We start from the raw sequence: 26,684 nt of genomic DNA, 5'->3' as shown, positions 1-26,684 counted from the left end.
CTTAGCCTCAGCCAACAGCTGAACTTTCCTGGCTTTTTGGGTCTTGTTGATGTAGGTCATGCTCCTCTCTGGAATAGCTCCCGGTTCAGACTTCTGCTCTGTGTGCAGGCTGCTGGTGAGGGGTTTGACTAGGGGTCAGAGATGGGCCCATGTTGATGGCTGCCTGGGAGCTGAGAAGTCTTGACCTGCCTTGGGCTCAAAAGAGTCTCTGGGTCCCCCCAGCTATTTCTATCCTGTGGAAAATAGCCCAGTGGCTTCAATTCTTTCTTCTCTGGCCACATCCAGAAGTCCTACCCACTCTCCTCTGTTGTCATTGCCTCACCTCCCCAACTTCTAAAGTGTGCCAAACGATCCTTCTTGACCATGGGCATATTATTCTCTTTCCTGGTAGCAATAATCTAATTCTTTTGGAGGAAGGTAGGGTCTGAAGGTATGATTAATAATTAAGATTGATTAAAAAAAAAATCTCTGGCTCTCCGCCCTGACCACCAGGCAGCACTTTGTTCTCTTTCCCACAGGCAAGCAACTTTGTTGCCAAGAGTTGACTTTCTTGCCAGAACTCAGCAGGGGTTATAGCTTTCTTTCATTTCCAGTATTTTACTTTGGCTATCTGAACTGGGGAATGAAGCCTGCTCAAGATTTAACGGACTCCAGCACTGGATGACTGCTGGTACCGTGTTATAGAAATCCATATGCCTTCTCCAGTTAAATACCTGCCCACCATAGGGGTCCGATCTGGATTTTCTCAGGAAGCAGAAGATGGGGATGGCGGTGAAGAAACTGGAATGAGCATCCTTAAATACAAAGATCCTTCCTCTTAGGCCCTGTGTTCCAGAGTCCCAGGCATCCTCATCACGGAGCAGTGATAATCTTGCTAAAGTCACGGGTCCCAACCCTGACTTAGGGGCCAGAGTAACACCAGATGAACCCAGGTCTGGAGCTGGACCAGAGCCCAGCCCTTCGGCTCCTAGTTGAATTGTCACTTGGCAAGATGGCAAAGGAAACGGTTTTAGGGCTCCAAGGGTCCCATGGAAGTCCCCGGCTTTTGGGGCATTGATCTGCTTTTCTCTGTTGCTATGGTTGAAGGTGTTCAGTATTTCATCAGCGTGGCATATGGGCACCAGCACCAGTGGCTGCTTTGTGGGGAGGGGCTGGCGTGGGGGCAGGAGGCCCGAGGGGGCTCAGAGCCATTTCTCAGCCAGTGCCCGAGGCTTCCAGGACACAAGTGCAGATCTGAGTGATTGCCGTCTGGTTGGTTGAAAACTTTCACCAAATAAAAAAACAACTTGGGATTTTGCCAAGAAATAGAGCTTTGTCTTTCCTTGTGTGTCTGTTGAGACCTAGGAAAATGATGCCTCTTACCCCCTCCCTAAACATGGGACTGGTCTGGCTGGCAAGGAGGTTTCACTTTCTATCTTTGCAGACCTTCAGAGAAAGCGATTATGATCCTGTGGCTGACACCCAGGGTGTGAGATGGCTGAATTTTGGGCGTGGGTGCCTTAGAAATGAGCATGCATATGTTGACCACAGACCGTCTCATCTTTTGACGAAAACATAGCATTGAATGGCCTTTATTTTGATTATTAGGACATGTTGCGGATTTTGTGAGCTTTGGTTGAAGTTTCTCTATAATTATCTCCAAATTTCAGAGGGCTTTGGTTTTTTCCAGTTTTTAGTCCTATGAAATTGAAAGTTGAGAGGGATCTAGAGGTGAGTTTGGATATAGATGTGGGTTTGAGCTGGAAAATGGAACTGATACATGCAGGCCAGATGCTCAGCAGAAAGGAAAATAAAGGTTCAGGCAACCCAGGTGCCTGAATGTGAGGAAGCCCCCCTCTGGTGGTGCCCAGTTCCCCCCAGTACCCTTCTTCCCCGTCTCCTCCCAAAATGGTGTCTTTCTGGCAGCAGGTCATGCTCCGAGAGCTGCTAATTTCCCCCAGGGGTGGCCGCTGACCACACGATTGTGGCTCCACTTTTCTCTTCCCTGGGGACGCAGTGGGGAGGGCTCAGGCCCTGGGCCCTTGGCGAGAGATCACTTGAAACGGTGTCTATTTGTTTGTTTCCTCGACTGCTTAGTCATTTGTGCCGCTGGGGGTGTGGCTGCCGACTGCTGAGTGGCCAAGCTGTCGGGCAGTGGGAGCCTTTCTGCCCCGTTTGTACTGGGTGTCTCTGTGGGCGTGAAGGCCAGAGATGGCTATCTGGAATCGCTACGCTGTGGCTGCTAGGGGGCCTGGAGGACTTCGCTGTCTCTCCTCCACCGCACCCTCCACGCCCTCGGCGCTCCTCTGTTCCTGTCCCGCCAGGAGGGAAGGGACAGAAGGTTTAGTCTCTGATTTACTGGTAGGGAACTCAGGCCTCTGCCTTGCACCAGCCATTCTGGCTTCCATTCTGATTCTCCTGTGAAAGAAAATGCTTCAGCCAAGAGGGATGGATGACACTGGCAGGAGCCTTCCCCGTAGGAACTGGGTGCCCATGCCCCAGCCCATGCTTTTCGCACTTGTCCTTTCTTCTGTGGCCCAGGACCTCGCTCCTGGCAGTGGGGCAAAAGGAAGGGCAGGATGGATGGAAGCAGAAGCTGCTTCAGGCGGGAGAAGTGGGACCCGGCCCCAGGAGTCCTTTCTCTGGGGGGCATCCCTACTCTGCTCTGACGAGAACTTCAGGGTCCTGGTCAACCACTTTTCTATCTCCTCTCCAATAGATCAGGCCAGCTCTGAGGGCTGGTGTCTCAGTTTCCACTTGTTTGACATCTTCCTGATCCGGTCCTACCTCACCTGACTCCCACTAGTCCTTCAGGTCATATAGGAAAGTCATTTTCCCAGGAAGCCATTCTTAACTCTGTCCGTCCCATTCCCTACTCCCAACGCCCTTTGTTATATTCTGCCTTATCACTCTGTTCTTGCCTAGCATATCACTCACTATGTGTTGTTGTAAAAATACATTCTCCCCGATATGAGAGGCAAAGGATAGGTTACAGATTTATCCTCAAGACCTAGTCCTTGAGGACTAGGGAGGCTCTTCAAATATTTGAATGAAGGTGGGCTTGGATTTTCTTAAAATTTTTAGGTCAGGTATTTAAACCTACTTTCTTTAGATCAGGGGACAAAGAGGAATTTAGTTTTGGAGCTATTGAAGCTGAAAAATCTGTGTCCAGGGCCCAGCCAAATACATGGGTCTGAAACTCAAGTAAAAAGATCATCCTTGGGAAATAGACTTGGAAATTATTAGCAAGTCCTGGGAGGTGGCCTTCTACACCCCCAGTGTTGCTACAGTCTAGATTTGGCATGGTTAGAAGAACAGGATCATGGGAGAGGGAGGACAAGGGTTCTCTCTCCAAGCAGATTTTCTTTCCCATGGGTTTATCCATTTGTTTTCTTTTTTTTTTTTTTTTTTTTTTTAAGATTTTTTATTTATTTATCTGAGACAGAGAGAATGAGAGAGACAGAGAGCACATGAGAGGGGGGAGGGTCATGCGGGACTCGATCCAGGGACTCCAGGATCATGACCTGAGCCAAAGGCAGTCGCTTAACCAACTGAGCCACCCAGGTGCCCCTATCCATTTGTTTTTCATCACAGAAATGGCTTCCACCTTCCATCCACGAGAATGTGAGCTGTCTAAACAAGAAGGGCAAAGCTATGGCTTCTTCCTGCGAATTGAGAAGGACACTGCTGGCCACCTGGTCCGGGTAGTTGAGAAGGGTAGCCCAGCGGAGGAGGCGGGCCTCCAGGATGGAGACCGAGTTCTTAGGATCAATGGTGTCTTTGTGGACAAGGAAGAGCATATGCAGGTGAATGGGACATCTGGGGTTCTTCTTCTAGGATCTCTTTAGCCTCCACATCTCTGCTGATAAGTTTTTGGGGTCAGTGGAGATTTCCCAGCTGCCACTGGCAAGGCAGACCCCTTTATGGCTATACCTTCTGCCCACTAATCAAGTCCCCTCCAATTAACTGGGAACTGTAAAATTATTCCTAGATTGAATAGTGTCAGAGCCAATAGGCATCAGGTTTGCTATATGCCAGGAACTATGCTAGGCAATTTCATATTCATTATTTTGTTGAACCCTCATCACAACCCATGAGGTCACATATCACCATTTCACAGAAGAGGGCTCAAAGGCTCAGAGAACTTCGCTTGCTTATGTGTTCATGCAGTGAACACATGGGAGGGTCTGACCTTACCCCAGTTCTGCCTACCTCCTGGTGGATGCTCCTTTCACTACACCAGGCTGTTTCCATTAGCCCAGCTAGGATTCGGCCACACTCTGGGTTCCAACAGTGCGAGAGCCCTGCCCCCTCCAATCTGTACCTGGATCTTAAGAGGGATGGGGTCTAGATGGCTGGAGCACCACCTGCTGACTCTTTGGGCTTCAGGGGTCAGCATTCAAGAATCTCTAGATCCAGTGAATGAGCCAGATGGTGAGCATCCCCTATGGTGGCTGATAAGGTTCTTGGTTAGTTATCTTTTTCTTCCTCCTAGGTTGTAGATCTGGTCAGAAAGAGTGGGAATTCAGTGACTTTACTAGTCCTGGATGGGGATTCCTATGAGAAAGCAATGAAAAAGCAGGTAGACTTGAAAGAGTTGGGTCAAAGTCAGAAAGAGCCGAGTGTGAATGATAAGAAACTGCCTGCTGTGATGAACGAAGGAGCACAGACTTGGACTCAGCCACGGCTCTGCTATTTGGTGAAGGAGGGGAACAGCTATGGCTTCTCTCTGAAAACTGTCCAAGGTGAGTCGAGGGTGGAATTTCCAGAAGAAAGATATTGTTATTGGTTACTGACTTCTTTGACAAACTTTTCAGATGCTATGGCTATCCAATTGCAGCTTCTCCCTCCATCCCTCTTTCCCTCCCTGGCCCTTCCCTTGCTTTGACAATTGTGCAATGAAGGATCAAAACACTGGACCCAGCACAGAGTGGGGAGGGCCACTAGTCACTCTTGTCCCCCAGTGTTTGTTAGGCTGAGCCTTGGAGGCCAGAGGGTTAGAGGGCTGATGCTTCTTTGTTATTCTTTCCTAGCTGCCTTAGGGTGAGGGTGGAGGGGAGAAGGGGGAATAAAAGGCAAGAAAAAAGAGATTCTTTATAAGAGCTACTTTTGAAGAAGGATGATATCTTTACACTTCTGAGTGCCCAGGTAATCATTTATTCAACAAATTCTTGAGCACCTGTTGATGGGCCAGACCCTGTTATAGTTGCCACAGATGCTACTCTACTAATCATCCCCCCCCAACGCCGTGACATTGAAATAGGACCTTCAGCTGTGGCCTAGCCTCCATGGCTCTAAGGTGCGTCCATCAGCAAGTACTAGAAGCTCTGTTTCTAGAATTTCAGAGATGCAGGCTGGCTTTTGCTCAGTTGGTCGTGGTTCTGTGATGGTGTCTCTGGGATTTAGGTTAGAGCCATAGAGGCTATATAAGCCTTTTGGTTCTACCTTGAATGTTGCTCCTCCCATGTTCTTCCTGCTACTGGAGGAGCGCTGGTCATAATTGGGTAAGTAATAAATAGCAGACCAATAGTAAACATAAAATTGTTTCCGAGGCTTATTTAACCTATAGTAAGTGATATAAATTAGCTGTAAGAGGTATTTCTCAAGTTTGTCCATTATTAAACATAATGGCGCAGGTGGTCAAGGGAAGCTTGGCATTTCTTAGAAGTCCATTATCAGCAAAATGGTGAAAAAATTATCATAATTCAGATTTTATTCATTTGACTCTTGTGCTAATGTACATAATAAATGGTTTAAATTAGCTTTATGAAGAAGATGTTTTCTTCATGACAAATATATAACAAGGTAATGGGAGAAATTTTAAGGCAGCAGTTTATACTGTTATTCCTTACAAATGATTTATTTTGTCATTGTGAAGCTACCCTTTGCCTAGGTTGAAATATTAATATCTGGAAAGAATTGACAGCATTTCTATAAGAAGCACCTAAATCGCATCATCTACTAATCTAGACTGACTGTACATGTGTATACATCCCTGCCGTTCTGTGCCTCTGTCCTCTTAAGCCTGCATGAGCGAGATTTAGTGACTTCATTGGTATGTGATGGTTGGTGATGGTACTAATTAAAGAAGACAGAATGGAGCAGATGCCTTCTAATTCCACAAAGACGAAGAACAGGAGTAAGATACAATGATGCAGCATGGACATGGCTTGGTGCTTTCTGGCTCAAGAGGCCACTGCCCTCTGAGATTCCTTCCTTGCCTTCAGTTGGGCTCAGAAATTCTATTCAGATCAGTAGAAACCAACCGAATAATGTCTGTGTCAAGCTTTGTGCTAGGAGCTATAATTTTAATTCTAGATCAGAAGCCCAAGTCTATTTGAGTTAGCTTTAAAACTGGAAGTTGTAATTTTACATTATTGGGAGAAAACCCTTTATAGTTGGACTTTCTGTGTAATGGAGTTGTCATGCTTGTCCACACCCTTGCAGGTAAAAAGGGAGTGTACATGATGGATATAACGCCTCAAGGTGTGGCTATGAAAGCTGGTGTCCTGGCTGGTGATCACTTGATTGAAGTGAACGGAGAGAATGTCGAAGATGCCAGCCATGAGGAAGTGGTTGCCAAGGTATAGCCCAGAGGGGTACTTTTCTTACCTTTCACTCTGTTCTTGTTGGAAGTGACAGGAAGACACGAATGGTAGTTTATGATGGGAGGAATATAATGATGAGAAGTTAACGAACCCTTTGTATTAAGAGGGAACAGACTCACTAGTGGTGTCAGCAGTGTTAACATAGGGTTTTGGAATAAGGCCTTTGCTAGTTTCAGGTTTTCGGAGAGAAGCATTCTAAAGAATCGTTAACTTTAGTTTCTGGATCTTATTTGTACCTGATTGGGAGCCCCCTCTGAATTTATAACAAAGTCGGTGTTTTACTAAAATGTTTTAATACAAGCTGGCAGATAACCAATGTGGTGAGGGATACAGAGCTACACATGGGGAGTGTTGGAAGACCCGTTCTTCTATTCAGATCAGTAGAAACCAACCGAATAATGTCTGTATCAAGCCCAAATCTTACATCCCAGCACAGTTCCATGACACATGGATAATACTCTGAGGTTTTCCTTTGAGGTCATATGGAACCTTGAACACTGACCAACTTTATCTTTTCTTGGTAGAATAATTTTTCAAAATAGACCTTAACTTGATTTTCCAAACTCCTTTTCTAGACTTAAGTACCTCACTTAAGTACCCTTCTGGGTTTTCTGAATTCTAGCTGTCACGTAGGTTCAGTTAGCATCTGTGTGGGTGAGGGCATACACAACTGTGGACGTGGGGATAGTGTTGACTATTACTGATGGTAGGTGGGAGTATCATAGTTTAAACTTGGGCCTTACATTCCATCTTTTCTATCGAGTCTGGAGACTGTGTGCCTCTAGGAAGAAACTTCCCTGCTTGCCAGCATTGTTCTTGGAGACGGCTGGCAGTCTTACCTGTGTGTGCTCTTGCAGGTGAAGAAATCCGGAAGCCGAGTCGTGTTCCTGCTGGTGGACAAGGAGACTGACAAGCTCCATGCTGAGCAGAAGATAAAATTCAGGAGAGAAACAGCCAGTTTGAAATTGCTACCCCACCAGCCCCGGGTTGTGGAGATGAAGAAGGGAAGCAATGGCTATGGTTTCTATCTAAGGGCAGGCCCAGAACAGAAAGGTAAGGCACTAGAAGAACAGAAAACCTGGTGGTGTAACCATCTAATTCTTCACCCACTCTGACTCCAGAGTTCTGTTAGGCCCCCGAGTCCCTACCAGCTGCATGAGGGGACAGTGAGAGACTAGAGAGCATGGCTGGGTCATTTTCCATGGGGGCCATGATGGGCATCTCAAGGTTTCCTTAGCAGAATGATAAGGCAGAATTTTGGATCTGGGCAGTAGTATGCTGTAAATTTGCTCTCTGGCAAAAAAAAATGCCCTAATTTGTAGCATTTGTTGATTTTTTTGTTTATTATTTGTGGTGTAAATACTCCCAATATACCTGATTTCAAGCCATGAATGTGCTGTCACAGAATGCAAAGTTGAGAAGTCTTGAACAGAAATGGTTCTCACAAGCTGGTGTGAGCCATCTCCAATACACCACTGGATCTGAGTCAGGGGTGTGGGTCGGGATCTGGGAAACAAATAGAATCCGGAATCTTTCTGATTCCTTATAACTCAACAAGGAAAGAACTAAGGTCCTTATAGGGAAGCTGAATATATAAAGGAATGCAGACTCAGGCAAACTGTTGTTCTAGACATTGCTATTTTCTTTTCATTATGTATATTTATGTTAATTCATCAAATATTAATTTGATTCATATTATATAAAAACATCCTCAGGGCCTTATAGAATATCAAGTGAATCAAACAGGAATTCTTCAGTCAAGGAGCCCACTATTTAGTAGAGGAAATACACACATATGTCCATAACTGAAGGTGGATGGTGAGGGGCACCTTAATGTGGGGTAGAGTAGTATTGGAATTCAAGATTGGAGCAGTTTTTTTTACTAAAAAAGTACTGGAAGACCTCATGGTAGAGATAGCAGCTGAGCTCAGGCTTTGTAGTTGTGAATAAAATTTGGACAAGTAGACGGTATGGGGACAACGAAGGCCATTCCATGAGGATAGGATTGTGTGAACAAAGCAGGGAAACATGGGTGCCGTTTGGCATCTAATGCGTGGCACAGAAAACGACGTTAGAAAGGTAGGTTGGAAAGAGATGATGAGGGCCTTCAATGCCAAGTTGAAGAGTTTGGACTTGGCTCTGTAGTTGATGGGGAGTGAAAAGTTTTTTCAACAGTGTGAGAGGAAAAAATTAAGCCTACAGCATCTTGGGGCTTTATATATCTCAATTACTCCTAATAATTCTGCAAGAAGAATTTCTGAAATTGAGGGCAGGGAGAAGATACAGTAATTATTATAAGGACAAATAGTTTGTGGCTTAACTAGGATCAAATTCAGGTCTTGTTCAGTTCTAAAGCCCTCACTTGTGCCGTTGTAGCCAGGAATGACTTGGTCAGACCTTGCATCAAGATGAATCTGAAGGCAGATCTGTAGTGGAGAAGGCAAGGATTAGGGGCAGGGAGAGCAGCTGGTGAGGTGTTGTAGTCGTTAGGTAGAATTTAAGGCAGGAACTAATACCACCTGCACTTAGGGTAGAAGTGGGGCCAGAGAGGAGATGTGTCAAATATTAAGGTAGCATCAAATGACCTAGCAGTTGATTAGAATATGGGGAGTGGATACTGAGGAAGAATTGGTGCTAAATATCAGTGACTGGGGTGATGGTGCTGCCATGGTCAGGTGACAAGGGGAGGAGCTTTGGGATGTGGGAGATGGGCAGAGATGACTTTTGGTTTGAATGTGTTACATTTGAGGGACCTATGGGCTATCTGGTTGGAGATGCCCAGCAGCTAGCTGGAAAAGTGAAACTGGAGCTTGTTAAAATAGTGGGAGGGACAAAAAAAAGTGTGAGAGATCTGAAGGCACCTGGTGAAGACAGTTCAAGTCAGGAGAGGAAGGGTAAAGGCGCATCCTTGAGGCAAGCACACACAAACACGTTCACAGTTGAATACACCCAATTGCTACTAAAATGCCAGCATGTGTTTCCTAGGCTCTGAGTTCTTTGGTTTTGTTCTTCTTTCTTCTTCCTGCCCCATTTTAATGGCTTAGCTTCTACATAAGATGTATGGGTACATGGATGCTCACTGACTTCCTGGGAACTTGCTGACTCTTAATGCTTAGCATGCTGTTTTGTCAAGATTGAGTCTCAGACACTTTGGTAACAACCGGATTCTTTTCTTTAAGATCCTTTCATCAGTAATGGCTGAATTTGTTCCTGGAGTAAGTTGTGGGCAGGGAATGAGGCTGGATAGGGTGCTTATCGTCTTCCTTGGGTGCCAGTGGGAGGGGCAGTCGTATGCAGCGTGCCTTTTAAATTTATGTTATCAGAGCCTTTGGCTTCAGCAGAAATTCGACAGCTTAATTTAGGGGTCTTTCTGATAATTTTATTTAATTTTGGGGGAGGGTAGGTCAAGTCATCAAGGACATAGATTCCGGAAGTCCAGCAGAGGAGGCTGGCTTGAAGAACAATGACCTGTTAGTCGCTGTCAACGGCGAGTCTGTGGAATCCCTGGATCATGACAGTGTGGTGGAAATGATTAGAAAGGGCGGAGATCAGACTTCACTGCTGGTGGTGGACAAAGAGACGGACAACATGTATAGACTGGTAAATAATTTAAGGCCGCATATTCATGCATTAAGGTTGGGTCCATTCACTCAAGTCCTCACACTGTGGCTAAGTTACCACTTTGATTTTCAAACTGGAAGGGCATAACCGTCATCATTAAGGCTGCATTGAAGTTCAAATTGGTAGTGATAAGAGAATGCCAAGTGATTGGTACATGAGTTTTAAGTCCTTAGATTCAAAATTTTGAAAGAATTTGCAAATGTAACTATAGAATTACTTTTGGTAATCTGAGAAAAATCTATGAACAATAGCCTAGAAATAGGCAGATGTAGCCCTACCTTTCCCAAATAGGAAACAACCAGATTTTAAAACTATAGACCAATTAATTCCATTAACCCCACATAAAAGCCTAGAAAGGATTGTTAAACAGCTTCTAAGCCCTTAGCAAGGAAATAGAAACACGAATTCACCAAGACTAACCTTAGTGTCAAACTAACCATATTTGCTCTCAGCTTTTAATCACAACAGGTATTATCTGCATGTTTTGTTTTTAAATAATCTTTTATCACAAGAACTGAGGTGTTCAGTCTAGCTTAACAGACATTTGGGGGCCTTCTGCCGATACCATCTGCCTCACTACGTGATGGTCACACAGATGAACAAAGATGGACTTGTTCCAGGTGATATACAATAATGGAACATCCTAAGGTGCATAAATAATACAGAGGAATATGGTAGGGGGTGGTATTAGCCCCTTTTTATAGATTAGCAATTTCTTAGTCCCTCTAAACTTCATTTTTTAAAAAGTCACCCACCTCGGCCTGTATTTGAACCCAAGTTCTTAATTCATTATACCATATACCCTCTCAGCACATTTTGATTAGCAATTTTAAGGTACTGTGTAAAGAAAATTAAAGAGTGAACTAGATGATAGAACAGTTAATGGGTTTTTAGCTAGTTGTACAACCATACCTGAAGAATAATTGATACTGGAACAACGTCAGTCTGAATAGATGTCTCCAGCGGTATGCTTCTTATCCTAAGCTAGTTTATTACCACATTTGGATGGAGACATGGAAAACATTTAATATACTTAAGTCATACAGATGGCTTAATGTGTCGATGGGTAATTAATTTACTAGAGATTATAATATTCAAAATATCCAGTCAGGATAGAAAGAAGAATAAAAACTAATAAGTTTAAGTTTAAACAGGAATGAATTTCAGGTACTAACCTAACTTAAAACGAAATTGTATGAACACCAAATGGTGAGACCTGATTTGAGGGCTACAAAAAAAGACCAGAAACCTGATGATACTCTAAGTAGCTGCCCCCACCCCCCAAAAGGCAATTTAAAGTTACCTTAACTGACACTTGGCCTTCGGAGGTGGTAGTATTACTGTACTGAGTTGTTCAGACCATACTTGAAATGACCAGTAATGTAATCTTGGGCAAGTTACCCTCCCTGTGCTTGCCTTCTTAGTTGTAAGATGGGGATAGCTACTGTGAAGGGTTATTTGAGGTAATATTTAGAACATTCAGAATAATGCCTGGCACATAGAAATGTTGTTTGTTAAGTCAACACCGTGTGCAGTTCTGAGAACCTGACTATAAGAAGGCCAGTGTCAAGAAAGGTAATCAGGGCAGGGGTTTGGGAAATCACCATGTGAATATTTTGAATCAGCATAGGCTTTGGGGAAGAAAGGAGAACATCTTCAAGAATTTGAAAGGCTAAATGGTAACTGTGTAAGGTGATAGATATGTTAATTACCTTGATTGTGGTGATCACTTCACAATGTGTATGTGTATCAAATAATACTATGCACCTTGAATATATACAATTTGTCAATTACACTTTAATAAAGCTGGAAAAAACATGAAGGAAACATTGACAAACTTGAAAGTAGAAATAGACAGTTCTACCATAATAGTTGGGAGATTTCAATATCCCATTCTCTATCATGGATAGAACCACCAGTCAGAAGATAAGGAACCCAAGGACTTGATAAACAAAAGAAACCAACTAGATCTAACAGAAATACAGAGCACTCTACGCAACAACAGAACACATTCTTCTCAAGGGCACATAGGACATTCTCCAGGATAGACCATATGTTAGGCCACAGATTAAGTCACAAGAGCCAAAAGATGGAATCAACCCAAGTGTCCACTGTCAAATGAATGGATATAAAGATGTAAATATAGTGTGTGTATGTGTGTATGTTCTTCATATGTATATATATATGTATATATATATAATATAAACATACATATATATAAAATATACACACATATATAAATATACACATATATACACACACATATATAAAAGAATTCAGAAGGCTATTACATGCAAGAAGTCCTTATTTTTGAGGTGTTCTATGGGGCATAGCTTAATCAAATAGAGAATGTCTAGGGAGCTAGCTTTTGGCTTAAGGACAGCTGAAGCTGCCAGAAACAGGGGGAGCCATTTTTGCCAAGTGGTGACCTCCCATTTGGTGGGAAAGTTTAGGCAGAAGTCAGGAGGTCACTGCTCTGGCTGCTGTAAAGGGGATTCTGGCATCAGTGCTTTTCCAATCCCTCCTGATTTTATGACAATGATTTAACTATAATGTTCTGGTTTAATATGAGAGAACTTTGATCTAAAAAGATGCCTGTCCCCATCTTCTCTCTCCCTCCCCCCAAACCCCCTCTAAAGTAGGTTACATACAGGGGTGGGTGGCTCAGTGGGGGATCTTTGAGATACATCGTTGAATAAAACAAACACCTAAAGCAGTTCCTGGCACATATTAGGCACGCAAATAACTGAAAGTGAATAAAAACTCATTGACTGTTTAATGTTACTGTACTTACCTTCAAGATCAGCGGCTATGATCACATACAGTTGATTTGCCTGTTGGGTAGTGATGTCAGAGGTATTTTTGTATGTAATGAGTCATTGATACTTTCCACATTTTTTTAAAAGACTTTATTTATTTATTTGTCAGAGAGAGAGGGCACAAGCAGGGTGAGTGGCAGGCAGAGGGAGAAGCAGGCTCCCCGCTGAGCAGGGAGCCCGACGTAGGGCTCGATCCCAGGACCCTGGGATCACGATCTGAGCCAAAGGCAGATGCTTAACTGACTGAGCCACCCAGGCATCCCAACTTTCCACATTTTAAAGACAGAGAGAAATGTGGGACATTTGCAAGTATATCACTGAAAGTTCTGAAATTTAGTTGAACCGGGTAAGTAGGAGTTCTTAGCTGGTGTTACTCTTATTTAGAAAGGAAGATGTGGTCTTGTGGTTAGTGAGAGAGATGATAACCAGAGGACCCCAATCTAATTTTAACCAGGCTGCTGAACAGTACAATTTGGGGCAGAGTGCACACTGTACTCACTTTCGATTGCTTGATTTTCTACTCATGGCCTAACAAATGTCCTGGATACTTGTGGGCAGCAATTTAACTGCTGATCCAGGATCTTACCATACCCAAAGCTACCCTTTTAATTCTCAGTTAAAACCCACAGTCTACTAAGCTTTTAATTCTTTTAAAAAATCAGTCATATGTTTCCTGTTCTATGTCTCTTTTGTATTCAAGACCATCACTCCCTTCTTCGCATGGATGGTCTGAGAGTGGAGATGGATTAGAAGTATTTAAAGATGGTGAGGAGTTTGGCATAACAGGAGTGTCAGCTAATGATTACAACAAACAATAGTAAAATGAGTACAACAAATTACTCTGTGTACTTCAGATGGTAATAAAAATAGCGTTTTGTTTCACTTTCTCTGATGTGTTTAAGGAGCTCTGAAGACCATCTCACTGAGGAGGAAGGGCTAGATGAACCTATTATGCATGAGTTACAGGGCAAGTCACTCGATGTGTGTCATCTCCCACAGGGACACTGCCTACAGTTGGTCAGTGACAGTCAAAAGAAACTGCATTTTTGTTAGTTATTTTTGCATCTTTGTACAACATCCTATACTGCTTTTATTTTATGTATATGTGAATTTATTTACTCCATAGCCAAGCTCAATCTTTCTTTATACCTTTTCTGGTTGGGGTAGTATAGAAAAATTTACTGCCCACAACCAGATGTGTCTGCCAGGCTTGTGGAACATGCATGACCCCTTGTAAATTAAGCTAGCACATTTAATAATGTGTAACTACTCATACTTACAATTAATGTTTTTTTCCCTTTATTTTCAAAAGGCTCATTTTTCTCCATTTCTCTACTATCAAAGTCAAGAACTGCCTAATGGTTCTGTCAAGGAGACTACAGCTCCTACACCTGCTCCTCTAGAGGTTTCAAGTCCAGATACTACAGAGGAAGTAGGAGATCATAAGCCTAAGCTCTGCCGGCTGGTTAAAGGGGAAAACGGCTATGGCTTTCGCTTAAATGCGATTCAGGGTCGGCCAGGCTCCTTCATCAAAGAGGTATGGTCATCTGGTTCTAGCAGGCCCATGAACACAGCCAGAGTGTCTCCCACTCATTGATGGCTTAGTAAAAAGGTTACATTGAAAAGCCTGCACTGAGGGTCTCACTTGGGTTTAAATAAATGCTGTCATGGTCCTGTACCCTTTAAGAGAGTGACTAGTACATCCTAAGCTCACATCTTTTGTTTTTCTTAAACACCTAATTGTCTTTAGAGACTTTCCAATCAAATAGAGCGATTCGACATGACTGTAGTGGACAGTCACTGTCAGCTCTGACTGGGAGTGATACCTGTTTACCTTGACACATTTGGCATAATGTCCCTAGCCTGGAGGGACTGACACTGAGAAGGCTGTCCCTATGGCTCTCAAGTTAGGAATGCAGAAAGGGAACCTACGAAAGCAAATTAGTGCCTTCAACCCAGAAGACCTACAATACGATATTCAACCACTGTAACGCTACATATTTTTCTTCTGATGATCTTAATGATATTTTTTAAAAATTGAAGTATAGTTGACATACAATGTGATATCAGGTGTACAACATAGTGTTTTAACAATTCTATACATTACAAATGCTCCTCATTGGTAAGTGTAGTTACCACTGTCACATACAGTTATTAAATATTGTTGACTATATTCCCTAAGCTGTACTTGTAATTCCTGTGATTTACTTATTTTATAACTGGAAGTTTGTACTTCTTATCCCCTTTGCCTATTTTGCCCATATCCCCCATCTACCTCTGTTTTGGCAACCAGTTTTTTTCTCTGGATTTGAGTCTATTTCTGTTTGTTTTGTTTCTTGGATTCTATATATAAGTGAAATCATGAGGTATGTGTCTTTTACAGTCTGACTTATTTCATTTAGCATAATACTATCTAAGCCCATCCATGTTGTTGTGAATGGCAAGATTTCATTCTTTTTTATGGTTGAGTAATATTCCATTGTGTGACACATGCACACACATTTCTTTATCCATTCATCTATCCGTGGGCACTTAGGTGGCTTCCATAATCTTGGCTATTATAAATAATGCTGCTGTAAACATAGGGGTGCACAGATCTTCTCAAATTGGTGTTTTTGTTTTCTTTGGGAAAATACTCAAAAGTGGAATCAATGGGTCTTATGGTTTTTCTATCTTAAATTTTTTGAGGAATCTCTATACTGTTTTCCATGATGGCTGCACTGATTTACAGTCCCACCCTCAGCACACTGGGGCTTATTCCCTTTTCTCCACATCCTTGCCAATACTTGTTATTTCCTATCTTTTTGGTACTAGCCATTCTGACAGGTGTGAGGTGATATCTCATTGTGGTTTTGATTTACATTTTCCTGATTAATAATGTTGAGCGTCTTGGGGTGCCTGGGTGGCTCAGTTGGTTAAGTGTCTGCCTTCCGCTCAGGTCATGATCCTGGAGTCCTAGGATTGGGCCCTGCATCAGGCTCCCAGTTCAGCAGGGAGTTTGCTTCTCCCTCTGCCCCTTACCCTGCTTGTGTTCTCGCTCTCTCTCGGTCTCTCTCAAATAAATAAATGAAAATCTTAAAAAAAAATGTTTAGCATCTTTTCTCACGTGTCTCTTGGCCATGTGAATGTCTTTTTTGGGAAAATGCCTATTCAGGTCTTCTGCCCATTTCTTAATTGGATTATTTGTTGTTACTTGTTGTACGAGTTTATATATATTTTGGATATCAACCCCTCATCAGATATATCATTTGCAAATATCTTCTCCATTCAGTAGGTTGCCCTTTCATTTTGTTGATGCTTTCCTCTGCTGTGCAAGAGCTTTTTAGTTTGACATAGTCTGGATAGTTTTTTTGCTTTTATTTCCCTTGCCTGAGGAGACAGATCTAGAAAAATGTTGCTAAAGCCGATGGCAGAGTAATTATTGCCTGTGTTTTCTTCTAGGAGTTTTATGGTTTCAGGTCTCATATTTAGGTCTTTAATCCATTTTGAGTTTATTTTTGTATGTGGTGTTAAGAAAGTGGTCCAGTTTCATTCTTTTGCATGTAGCTTTCCAGTTTTCCCAGCACAATGTATTGAAGACATTGTCTTTTCCCCACTCTATATTCTTACCTCCTTTGTTGTAGATTAATTGACCGTATAAGCGTGGGTTTATTTCTGGGCTCTCTATTCTGCTCCATTGATCTATGTGTCTACTTTTATGCCAGTACTACACAGTTTTGACTACTGTAGATTTGTGGTATACCTTGAAATCTAGGATTGTGAGACCCCAGCTTTGTTCTTCTTAAGATTGCTTTACCTATGAGGGATCTTTGTGGTTCCATACACATTTTTAAGATCTTTTGTTCAGTTTTGTGAAAACCACTATTGGAATTTTGATAGGAATTGCATGGAATCTGTAGATTGCTTTGGGTAGTATAGACATTTTAACACTATTAATCCTTCCAACCTATGAGCATGGGCTATCTTTCCATTAACATCTTACAGTTTTCAGAGTACAGGCCTTTCAAACCTCCTTCTTAAACTTCATTAAGTTTATTCCTAGGTATTTTATTCTCTTTGAAGCAATTGTAAATGGGATTTCTTTCCTTCCTTCCTTCCTTCCTCCCTCCCTCTCTCTCCTCTTTCTCTCTCTCTTTTCTCCCTTCCTTCTTTTCTCTCTCTCTTTCTTTTTCTTTCTTTCCCAGTGTGGGGCTCAAACTCACAACCCAGAGATCAATAGTTGAATGCTCTTCTGAGCCAGCCAGGTGCCCCAAAGTGGAATTGTTTTCTAAATTTCTCTGCTACTTTGTTATTAGTGTACACCAACACAACAGATTTCTATATATTACATTTGTATCCTGCAACTTTATTGAATTCATTTACTCTAATAGTTTTTGGTGGAGTCTTCAGGGTTTTCTATATGTAGTATCATGTCAAATAGTGACAGTTTTACTTTTTCCTTACCAATTTAGATGTCCTTTATTTCTTTTCCAATTTTTAAAAAAAGATTTACTTATTTATTTGCGAGAGAGGGAGAGAGATGGTGGGAAGGGGCAGAGGAAGAGAGAATCCCAAGCAGACTCTCCACTAGCGTGGAGCCCGACGTGGGGCTCAATCCCATAACCCTGAGATCACGACCTGAGCGGAAACCAAGAGGCAGATGCTTGACCGAATGAGCCACCCAGGTGCCCCTCCTTTTCCAATTTTTGTAGCTAGAACGTCCAGTACCACATCAAATAAAGGTGGTAAGAATGGACATCCTTGTCTTCCTCCTGATCTTAGAGAAAAAGCTTTCAGCTTCTCACCATCGAGTATGATGTTAACTGAAGGCTTGTCATATAGGGTCTTAATTATGTTGAGGTATGTTCCCTCTAAACTCACTTTGTTGAGTTTTTTTCATGTTGAATTTTGTCTAATGTTTTTTCTGCATTTATTGAGGTGGTCATTAGATTTTTGACTCTCATTTTGTTAATGTGGTGTATCATATTGATTTGTGGATATTGAACCATTCTTGCATCCCTGGGATAAATCCCACTTGAATATGGTTAATGATCCTTTTACTATGTTGTAGAATTTGGTTAGTTAGTATTTTGAGGAATTTTGCATCTATGTTCATTAGGCATATTGTTGTGTAATTTTTTTTTTTTTTGGTGGTGTGTTTGTCTGGTTTTGTTATCAAAAACTGGCCTTGTAGAATGTTGGCCCTGTAGAATGAATTTGGAAGCTTTCCTTCCTCTTCTATTTTTTGGAATACTTTGAGAAGGATAGGTATTAACTCTTCTTTAAATGTTTGGTAGAATTCACCTGTGAAGCCATCTGGTCCTAGACTTCTGTTTGTTGAGAGTTTTTGATTCCTGATTCAATTTGGTTACCAGTCTGCTCAGATTTTCTATTTTTTCCTGACTGAGAAGATTCTGTTTCCAGGAATGTATGTATTTCTTCTGGGTTGTCCAATCTATTTTTATTGAAGTATAGTTGACACATGTTACATTAGTTTTAGGTGTACAACATAGTGATTTGACAACTCTATATGTTATGCTGTGCTCAACCACAAGCGTAGGTACCATCTGTCAGCATACATTATTGTAGTATCATTGACCATATTCCCTATGCCGTACCTTTTACCTCATGATTTATTCACTCCAAATTCCAGCATTTTTGTGTATGGTGTGAGAAAGTGGTCATTCTCTTGCATGTAGCTGTCCAGTTTTCATAGCACCATTTATTGAAGGGACTGTCTGTTCCCCATTGTATATTCTTGCCTCCTTTGTTGATTAATTGACCATATAAGTGTGGGATCATTTCTGGGTTCTCTATTCTGTTCTATTGATCTATGTGTCTATTTTTTGTGCCAGTACTACACTGTTTTGATTACTGTAGCTTTGTAGTATATCTTGAAATCTGGGATTGTGATATACCAAATTTTCTTCTCCCGTCTCAAGATTGCTTTGGCTATTTGGCATTCTTCTGTGGTTTCATACGAATTAGTATTATTTGTTCTAGTTCTGTGAAAAATGTTGTTGGTATTTTGATAGGAATTGCATTGAATCTATAGATTGCTTTGGGTAGTATGAACATTTTAACAATGTTTGTTCTTCCAATCTATGAGCATGAAATGTCTTTCCATTTGTTTGTGTCATCTTCGGTTTCTTTCATCAATGTCTTTTAAGTTTTCTGAGTACAGGCCTTATACCTTCTTTGTTAAGTTTATTCCTAGGTATTTTATTCTTTTTGGTGCAATTGTATATAGAATTGTTTCCTAAATTCTTTTTCTGCTACTTTATTAGTGTATAGCAACACAACTGATTTCTGTGTATTAATTTTATATCTTGCAACTTTATTGAATTCATTTATTCTAATAGTTTTTTGGTGGAGTCTGTTGGGTTTTCTATGTATGGTATGCCATCTGCAAATAATAACAATTTTACTTTTTCCTTATCAATTTGGATGCTTTTTATTTATTGTCTGATTCTTGCAGCCAGGTCTTCCAGTGTTATGCTGGATAGAAGTGGCAAGAGGGAAGGCTGTCCAATTTATTGGCTTCTAATTTTTCATAATCATTTCTTATAATCCTTTGTATTTCTATAGTGTTGGTTGTAACTTCTTTCATTTCTCATTTTGAGTCCTTTTTTTCTTGATGAATCTGCCTAAAGGTATACAGTTTTGTTTATATTTCAGAGAACCAGCTCTTGATTTCATTGATCTTTTCTATTTTTTTTTTTATCTCTATTTCCACTCAGATCTTTATTTCCTTTCTTCTACTAACTTTGGGCTTTGTTCTTTTTCTAGCTCTTTTAGGTATAAGGTTAAATTGAAATGTTCTTGTTTCTTGAGGTAGGGCAGTATATCTATAAGCTTCTTAGAACTGCTTTTACTGCATCCCAAAGACTGAATTGTGTTTTCATTTGTCTCCATGTATTTTTTGATTTCCTTCTTGATTTCTTGGTTGACCCATTCATTGTTTAGTAGTATGTTATTTGTGTTCTTTTTAGATTTTTTCTTGTGATTTCTAGTTTCATACTGTTGTGGTTGGAAAAGATACAGGATATGATTTCAATCATAAATTTATTGAGACCTGTTTTGTGGCCTGATGCAAAATCCTGGGGAATGTTCAATGTGTACTTGAAAACAATGTATATTTAGCTATTTATTTTTATTTTGTATTTAGCTATTTTTGGATGGAATGTTCTGTATGTACTTGCGAAGTCTATCTGATCTAATGTGTTGTTCAAAGTCACCATTTCCTCATTAATTTCTGTCTGGATGATATATCCATTGATGTAAGTGGAGTGTTAAAGCCACCTATGATTATCGTATTACTGTCAGTTTCTCCCTTTTGTCTATCAATAATTCATGTATTCTGGTGCTCCCATGTTGGGTGCATAGATATTTACGATTGTTACGTTGGATTGTTCCCTTTATCATTAGGTAGTGCCTTCGTCTCTAGCTAGTGTCTTTGTTTTAAAGTCTATTTTATCTAATGTAAGCATTGCTACCTTGGCTTTACTTTTGGCTTCCATTTGCATGGTATGTTTTCTAGCGCATCACTTTTAGCCTGTGTCTTTAGGCCTGAGATGAGTCTCTTATAGGCCGCATATAAATGGGTCTTGTTTTTATATCCATTCAGTTACCCACTGTCTTTTAATTGGAGCATTTAGACCATTTACATTTAAAGTAATTATTGATAGGTATGTACCTATGACATTTTGTTAATTGTTTTCTGGCTGTTTTTGTAGTTCTATTCCTTTCTTCTTTTGCTCTCTTCCCTTGTGACTCCTGACTTTCTTTAGTGTTATGCCTGAATTCCTTTCTAATTTTTTTGGTATCTATTACAGGTTTTTGTTTATGGTTACCATGAAGTTCCCATAGAACATTCGAAATATATACAGTGTATATTAAGTTGATGATCACTTAAATTCAAACCCGTTTTTTTTTTTTTTTTTTTAAAGAGAGAGAGAGCACAAACGAGTGTTGGGGAGGGAGGCCAGAGGGAAAGAGAGAATCCTAAGTAGGATCCACGCCCTGTGTGGAACCCGATGCAGGGGGCTTGATCTCACAATCCTGAGATCATGACCTAAGCCGAAATCAAGAGTCAGATGCTTAACTGCCTGAGACACCTAGGCATCCCAAATTCAAATACATTCTAAAGCACTACATTTTTATTCCTTCCCCTCCACACTTAGTGCATGTCTTATATCTTTTTATTTTGTAAATCTTTTTTTTAAAGATATAATTGGTTTTACTACTTTCATGTTTCAACCTTTAAGTGACTAAGCTACTACCTTTACTATATGTTTGCTTTTATTGGTGAAATTTTTTCCTTTCATAATTTTCTTCTAGTTATGGCCTTTTCTTTCCAGCCTGGAGAGGCCCTTCAACATTTCTTATAAGGCTGATTTAGGGGTTGTGACTTCTCTCTCCTTCAATTCTGAAAATAATCTTGCTGGGTAGAACATCCTTGCATGTAGGTTTTTGTCCTTTCAGCCCTTTGCAGGCCAGAGGGGGAGTGGGATTATATATATAATTTCAAAGTTTCTACTGAAAAATCGGCTGATAGCCTTTATGAGATTTCCCTCGTATGTAGCTAGTTGCATTTCTCTTGCTGCTTTTTATCTTTAATCTTTGACATTTTAATTATTATGGGTTTTGTTGTTCCTCCTTAGGTTCATCTTGCTTGGGGTTCTCCTGGAAGTCTGTCTCCTTCTCCAGGTTAGGGAAGTTTTCAGTTATTTCAGTTATTATTTCTTCAAATAAGCTTTCCGTCCTTTTCTCTCTTCTCCTTCTGGGATCCTTATATCACGAATGTTACCACACTCTGATGTTGTCCCAGAGACTCTTTAACCTTATTTCAATTAAAATTTTTTTTCTTTTTGTTATTCAGCTTGGGTGCTTACCTGTCTTTCCAGATCACTGATCTGTTCTATATCATCTGTTGATTCCCTCTAGGGTATTTTAAAATTTCAGTTACTATAAAACCCAGTTAGAGATAAAGAATATATTTTCTATTTCTTTAAGTTCTCACTGCATTCATTTAATTTTCTCTCATCTGGTGAGCATCTTTAGGACCATTACTCTGAACTCTTTCTCAGGTTGATTGCTTATCTCCATTTTGTTCAGTTCTTAAGTTTTATCTTATTCTTTCATTTGGAGCATATTCCTGTCTCATTTTGTTTCACTTCTGGTGTTTGTCTCTATGAATCAGACAAAACAGCTACCTCTCCCTGTCTTAAAGGAGTGATCTTGTGTAGAAATGTCCCCAGTGTAGACTGCATGTACCTAGTGGCTTTGGGTGGAGCTAGCTCTGGTGGCATGGCTGAAGCAGGCATTGGCTGGAGTGATCTTGGGGCGCCTATGCCATGACTACTTTGGTGAGACAGCTGAGGGGGTCCTGGTGTGGGCCAGACAGTGCCCACCTGCAGCTGGTGTGGGCTAGGGTCCCTGGGTTTGCTGAGGCGGCAGGATGGCTAGAACACCTGGACCCTGGGCCCGTTTTGCACTATCAAGCTGGAGAGGGAATGTCAACAGTGGTACTTGCTAGACGCGTGACCCTGAGAGTTTCAGCAGTTTCCCTACCATTTGCTGGATGCTCTGTGGTTAGTAAATTGGTTCCCTTCAGAGTCTAGCTGCTCTTTAAACTGCTATTTTTTTCCTGGGCCCCAGGTCTGGGGAATCTGTGCAGACTCCTCAGTGCTATCCCTCCCTACTGCAGTTTGTAGTGGCAGGGGTGGGGGTCTCATCATTACTGTGTCTCCATCTCCTGCTGTTCTCTATGTGGTCTCTCCTTTTTTTGTGCAGACGCTGCTCAATCAGCCCTCAGGTCTTCAGGAGGAATTGCTCTTTATGTAGGTGTAGATTTGGTGTCTGTGGGAGGAGGTGAGCTCAGAGTCTTCTTGTGCTGTCATCTTGGAGCCCTCTTCCCATGGTACTCATTTGAGTACGGTTGTTGGAACTTTCTGAAGCAGAAAAGCATTAGAGCACCTTTCTTCTGTACCTCAGGGAGAAAGAATGTGATTAAGAACACATTTTCAGACTCCTCTCTCCTCCGAAGGGAAGCTAATCTAACATTCCTTTATCCGTGTTTGGAAGTGGTAATTCAGACCTTCTTTTTATAGGTACTGAAGGGCAGCCCTGCCGAGCTGGCAGGGCTGGAGGATGAAGATATCATCATCGAAGTGAATGGAGTGAACGTGGTGGATGAACCCTATGAGAAGTTGGTAGACAGAATCCAGAGCAGTGGGGAGAATGTCACACTCTTAGTCTGTGGAAAGAAAGCCTATGATTATTTCCAGGCTAAGAAAATCCCTATTGTTTCCTCCATGGCTGATCCACTGGATGCCCCCACTGATTCCAAAGAAGAGACACTGGCAGAACCAGAGCACGACTCACACACAGCAAAAGAACGAGTGAGTGGTGATAGACTTCTTTTAGTGATCTAACCTATCAGGGTATGATAAAATCCTTAATAAGCACACTTCAGGTCTCTGTTTACCACAGATTTCCTAGAATACTAGGAAATTACAAAGGTAAAAAGCAAGTCAAATTATTTTGGTGGAGAAGTGGTAGGAGGACAAGCTGCTTTTTCATGGCATGGAGTTGACGGTAACTGTCAAATCAAGAAATAAAAGTTTATCAAAATTATAATGGAACCATCAGAAGAACCTGAATCAGACTATGTACAAATTCTGGTTCTGCCACTTAACAGTCTTGGGCAAATGGATTTATTCATTCTCTGCCTCACTTTCCCCACCTGTAAACCAAGGATAATTTGTAGTATTATTATTATTATAAACTAAGACTTTTTACAAATTACTGATTCTTTTATTTAAAATCAATTAACATATAGTATATTATTAGTTTCAGAGGTAGAGTTTAGTGATTCATCAGTTGCATATAACACCCAGTGCTCATTACATTGAGTGCCTTCCCTAATGTGCATCACCCAGTTACCCCATCCCCCTACCCACCTCCCCTCCAGCAACCCGCAGTTTGTTTCCTATTAACTAAGACTATCAAAGTGCTTCAAACAGTGCCTGGTTAATAATGCTAAGCATAAAATGAATGGTGGTGGTTAGAGACATTGTTTTTAAGATAATTGGCAGGTATTTGTGTTTTATTAATAGGGAGGAATAAGCATTACTCTGTATTTGGATTAAAATCCTCGATAAGTCTTTTATATTTTTGTCCAAGTTCACAGAGGAAATGTATGGCAAAGCCAAGACTCTAAAAGTTTTATATCATTCTTCTTTCCATTACATTTAATTCTACTCCATTTACATTAATTTTACAGACTGGTCATATAAATTAAATACTGTTTGTTAATGAAGACACACGTAGTTTGGGGTGCTATAATAAAAGACCATAGACTGGGTGGCTTATAAACAACACACATTTATTTCTCACAGTTCTGAAGGACAGATTTGGTGTCTGGGGAAGGCCCTCTTCCAGGCTGTAGTTGGCCAATTTCCTGCTATGTCCTCACATGGTAGAAGGGGATAGGGAGCTCGGGGTGGGGGTGGGGGGCTCTTTCATAAGGCCTTAATCCCAATCACGAGGGCTCTGCCCTCATGACCTAATCACCTCCCAAAGGTTCCTACCTCCTAATATCATCACCTGACCTTAGGATTAGTATTTCAATATATGAATTTTGGGGAAATACAAACATTCAGACCACAGCACACACAGTAGCCACTGACCTTGCATTCTTGATTGCTTAGCAAAGAAAGCGTCTACTTGTCTTTAAAAAATTTTATATTTCTATAGCAAGTCAATTATAGGCATATGCTAGCTTTATAGAAAAGATCTACAGATATTAAGAAATTTGTTAGTGTCAAACGGCAGGCGAAACAAAGCCAACTGCACAATTCAGGTTACCTGGCTTCTAGTGAGTGACTCTACTCCCTGCCTGCAGTCATGCAGCTGCTGACATTCACACTCTGGCACTTACGGACCTTTTGTTCTCTTTTGCGTAGGCGTACAGTACAGCCTCACATTCTTCTTCCAATTCTGAAGATACAGAGATGTGATGAGAGCAACTAACGGCGTTGGCTGACAGCTGTTTCTGGGTGTTGAGTAGGGATCCTTTCCCGAAGAATGAGCTGCCACCCATTCACTGTCTCTGGTAGAGAGGAACTCCTCTGGCAACCAGTTCATCATGGGGGACTGTCTTCTGTTGTCATTTGCCTTGGGGGTGACTACTGCAATAGATGGCTTATTTATGGCCAACTTAAGGCGGGAACCACATTCTTTTCACGTGATTTCTTTCAAGCTTCAACTTCACTACATTTCTCTATGACGATATCTCTTAATTCTATAGGCTCCTTGAGCATTAAAGATGATTTGTAAATCTGTATATGTGAGAGCTGCTATAAAGTATCTGAGCAGATGAGCCTATTAAAATTATGCTTTTGTAAGAATGTTGTGGTTGCTAAAATAGATGCCATTAAGAATGCCTTTAGAGTATACTTGAATCTTCCCGGTTAGTTGATAAAACCTCAAGAGTGCTTTTGTTTTTGGTAAACTTGCTTTTATGCTGTAACCTTCATTTTGCCTCTAGAAACCCAAAACAATAAAATTCAGAATAAGATCTTAGAGACTTACTGGTGATAAAACTCAGGATTTCCTTAAATTGCATTTCTCAATGTTCTGTAACCTTTCCAGCATTTTCCTTTCACAGATGGAGAAAGTAGGGGCTAGCATAGGAAAATGACTTATTCTAGTTAACAGTTATTCATTGTTTTACCACACAGCATGAGGGGCAGATGGAAAGAAAAAAATGAGACATCATCACCAAATTGAATGTACAGTAATTCACTCTCAAATACTACTAACTTAATTAAAAGGAAATCAATAAAAATGATATACCTGAACACTCTTGGCAGAATCTATTTCAGTAGCACACCGTCCTGTCCCCAGACAAGAAGAGAGAACCTGTTGGTTATTTTAATGGGGCAGGGGTTGGCAGGAGGATGCCAACTTGTGTTAGATTGCACAAGCACACTACACCAAGCTGTCCTTGAGAAAATGAAGCTAAGGCCAAAGGGTTGCAATCTGATTTTAATGACAGTCAATCTTAAGGGAAAGCCATAACCTCCTCCGTGTGAGCCTTGAGCAGAAATTCCAGGTGTTCGGCCCAGCTCCCTGAGACTTCCCCTTACCTGCAGAGTTCCAGTGTATTCCCCCCACCTAGTTTCTTGGCTCTTTTCCACCCCCTTTCCCACCAGCCTCAAACCCACATGGGATGCTCTCAGCTGAGTGCTAGCTTAAGTTTACTTCACGTTCCCATGTTCTAGCTAATGCTACTCATGATCACAGTATCCAGAGGAGGGAGGCATACGCTGAAGGCAGAACATGCTACCTCAGCATTTTGATTGTTTAAAAAACACGAGGCCCTGGTCCCCTCCATTTTATCTCTTATATCCAAATTCTGACACCACTGGCCTGCAGCAGTCTGTAACAGGTGTGAGTTCAAGGTGCCATATGCTTCTCTGGTGCCTGTTTGTGAGCCAAATAGAGGAACAGGATGCTGGAGAGAGCACTGACCAGGAAGATCACGTCAAACCAACGGTGATAGAAGTTGAACTGTAGCTCTCCAAGCACTTCGGTGATTATGGTGCGGTACTCTAGAGGCATGCTCATTCGAATCAGTAGCACAGAGGAGACAAAGTACATGCCCTGTAAG

General features: G+C 41.4%; 2 protein-coding genes across 5 annotated transcripts in view; one reads left to right on the top strand and one right to left on the bottom strand.

The window, feature by feature from the left end:
* Positions 1 to 25,306, top strand: part of PDZK1 (PDZ domain containing 1) — a 31,925-nt gene extending 6,619 nt beyond the window's left edge. The window contains exons 3-10 of one of the 2 annotated variants that reach the window (XM_064588384.1): positions 3,574 to 3,785; positions 4,475 to 4,724; positions 6,427 to 6,563; positions 7,445 to 7,640; positions 9,991 to 10,187; positions 14,340 to 14,564; positions 23,119 to 23,409; positions 24,976 to 25,306. In XM_064588384.1, the coding sequence (XP_064444454.1) occupies positions 3,576 to 3,785; positions 4,475 to 4,724; positions 6,427 to 6,563; positions 7,445 to 7,640; positions 9,991 to 10,187; positions 14,340 to 14,564; positions 23,119 to 23,409; positions 24,976 to 25,029 (1,560 nt within the window). In that variant the 5' untranslated portion in view covers positions 3,574 to 3,575 and the 3' untranslated portion in view covers positions 25,030 to 25,306. Of the gene's footprint in view, positions 1 to 3,406; positions 3,786 to 4,474; positions 4,725 to 6,426; positions 6,564 to 7,444; positions 7,641 to 9,990; positions 10,188 to 14,339; positions 14,565 to 23,118; positions 23,410 to 24,975 lie in introns of those variants that run through there. The other variant, XM_045896796.2, reaches the window with a different exon arrangement.
* Positions 20,929 to 26,684, bottom strand: part of GPR89A (G protein-coupled receptor 89A) — a 64,153-nt gene continuing 58,397 nt past the window's right edge. For all 3 annotated transcript variants that reach the window (XM_064588385.1, XM_054512649.2, XM_045896795.3), the window contains one exon: positions 20,929 to 26,677. In XM_064588385.1, coding sequence (XP_064444455.1) covers positions 26,471 to 26,677 — 207 coding nt within the window. In that variant the 3' untranslated portion in view covers positions 20,929 to 26,470. The remainder of the gene's footprint in view (positions 26,678 to 26,684) is intronic.

The sequence above is a fragment of the Mirounga angustirostris genome, unplaced genomic scaffold (assembly GCF_029215605.1).
Source record: "Mirounga angustirostris isolate CCGP_5_RB_7025 unplaced genomic scaffold, mMirAng1.0.hap1 SCAF_4, whole genome shotgun sequence".
Classification (NCBI taxonomy): Eukaryota; Metazoa; Chordata; class Mammalia; order Carnivora; family Phocidae; genus Mirounga; species Mirounga angustirostris.
This window is presented reverse-complemented; position numbering and strand designations above follow the sequence as displayed.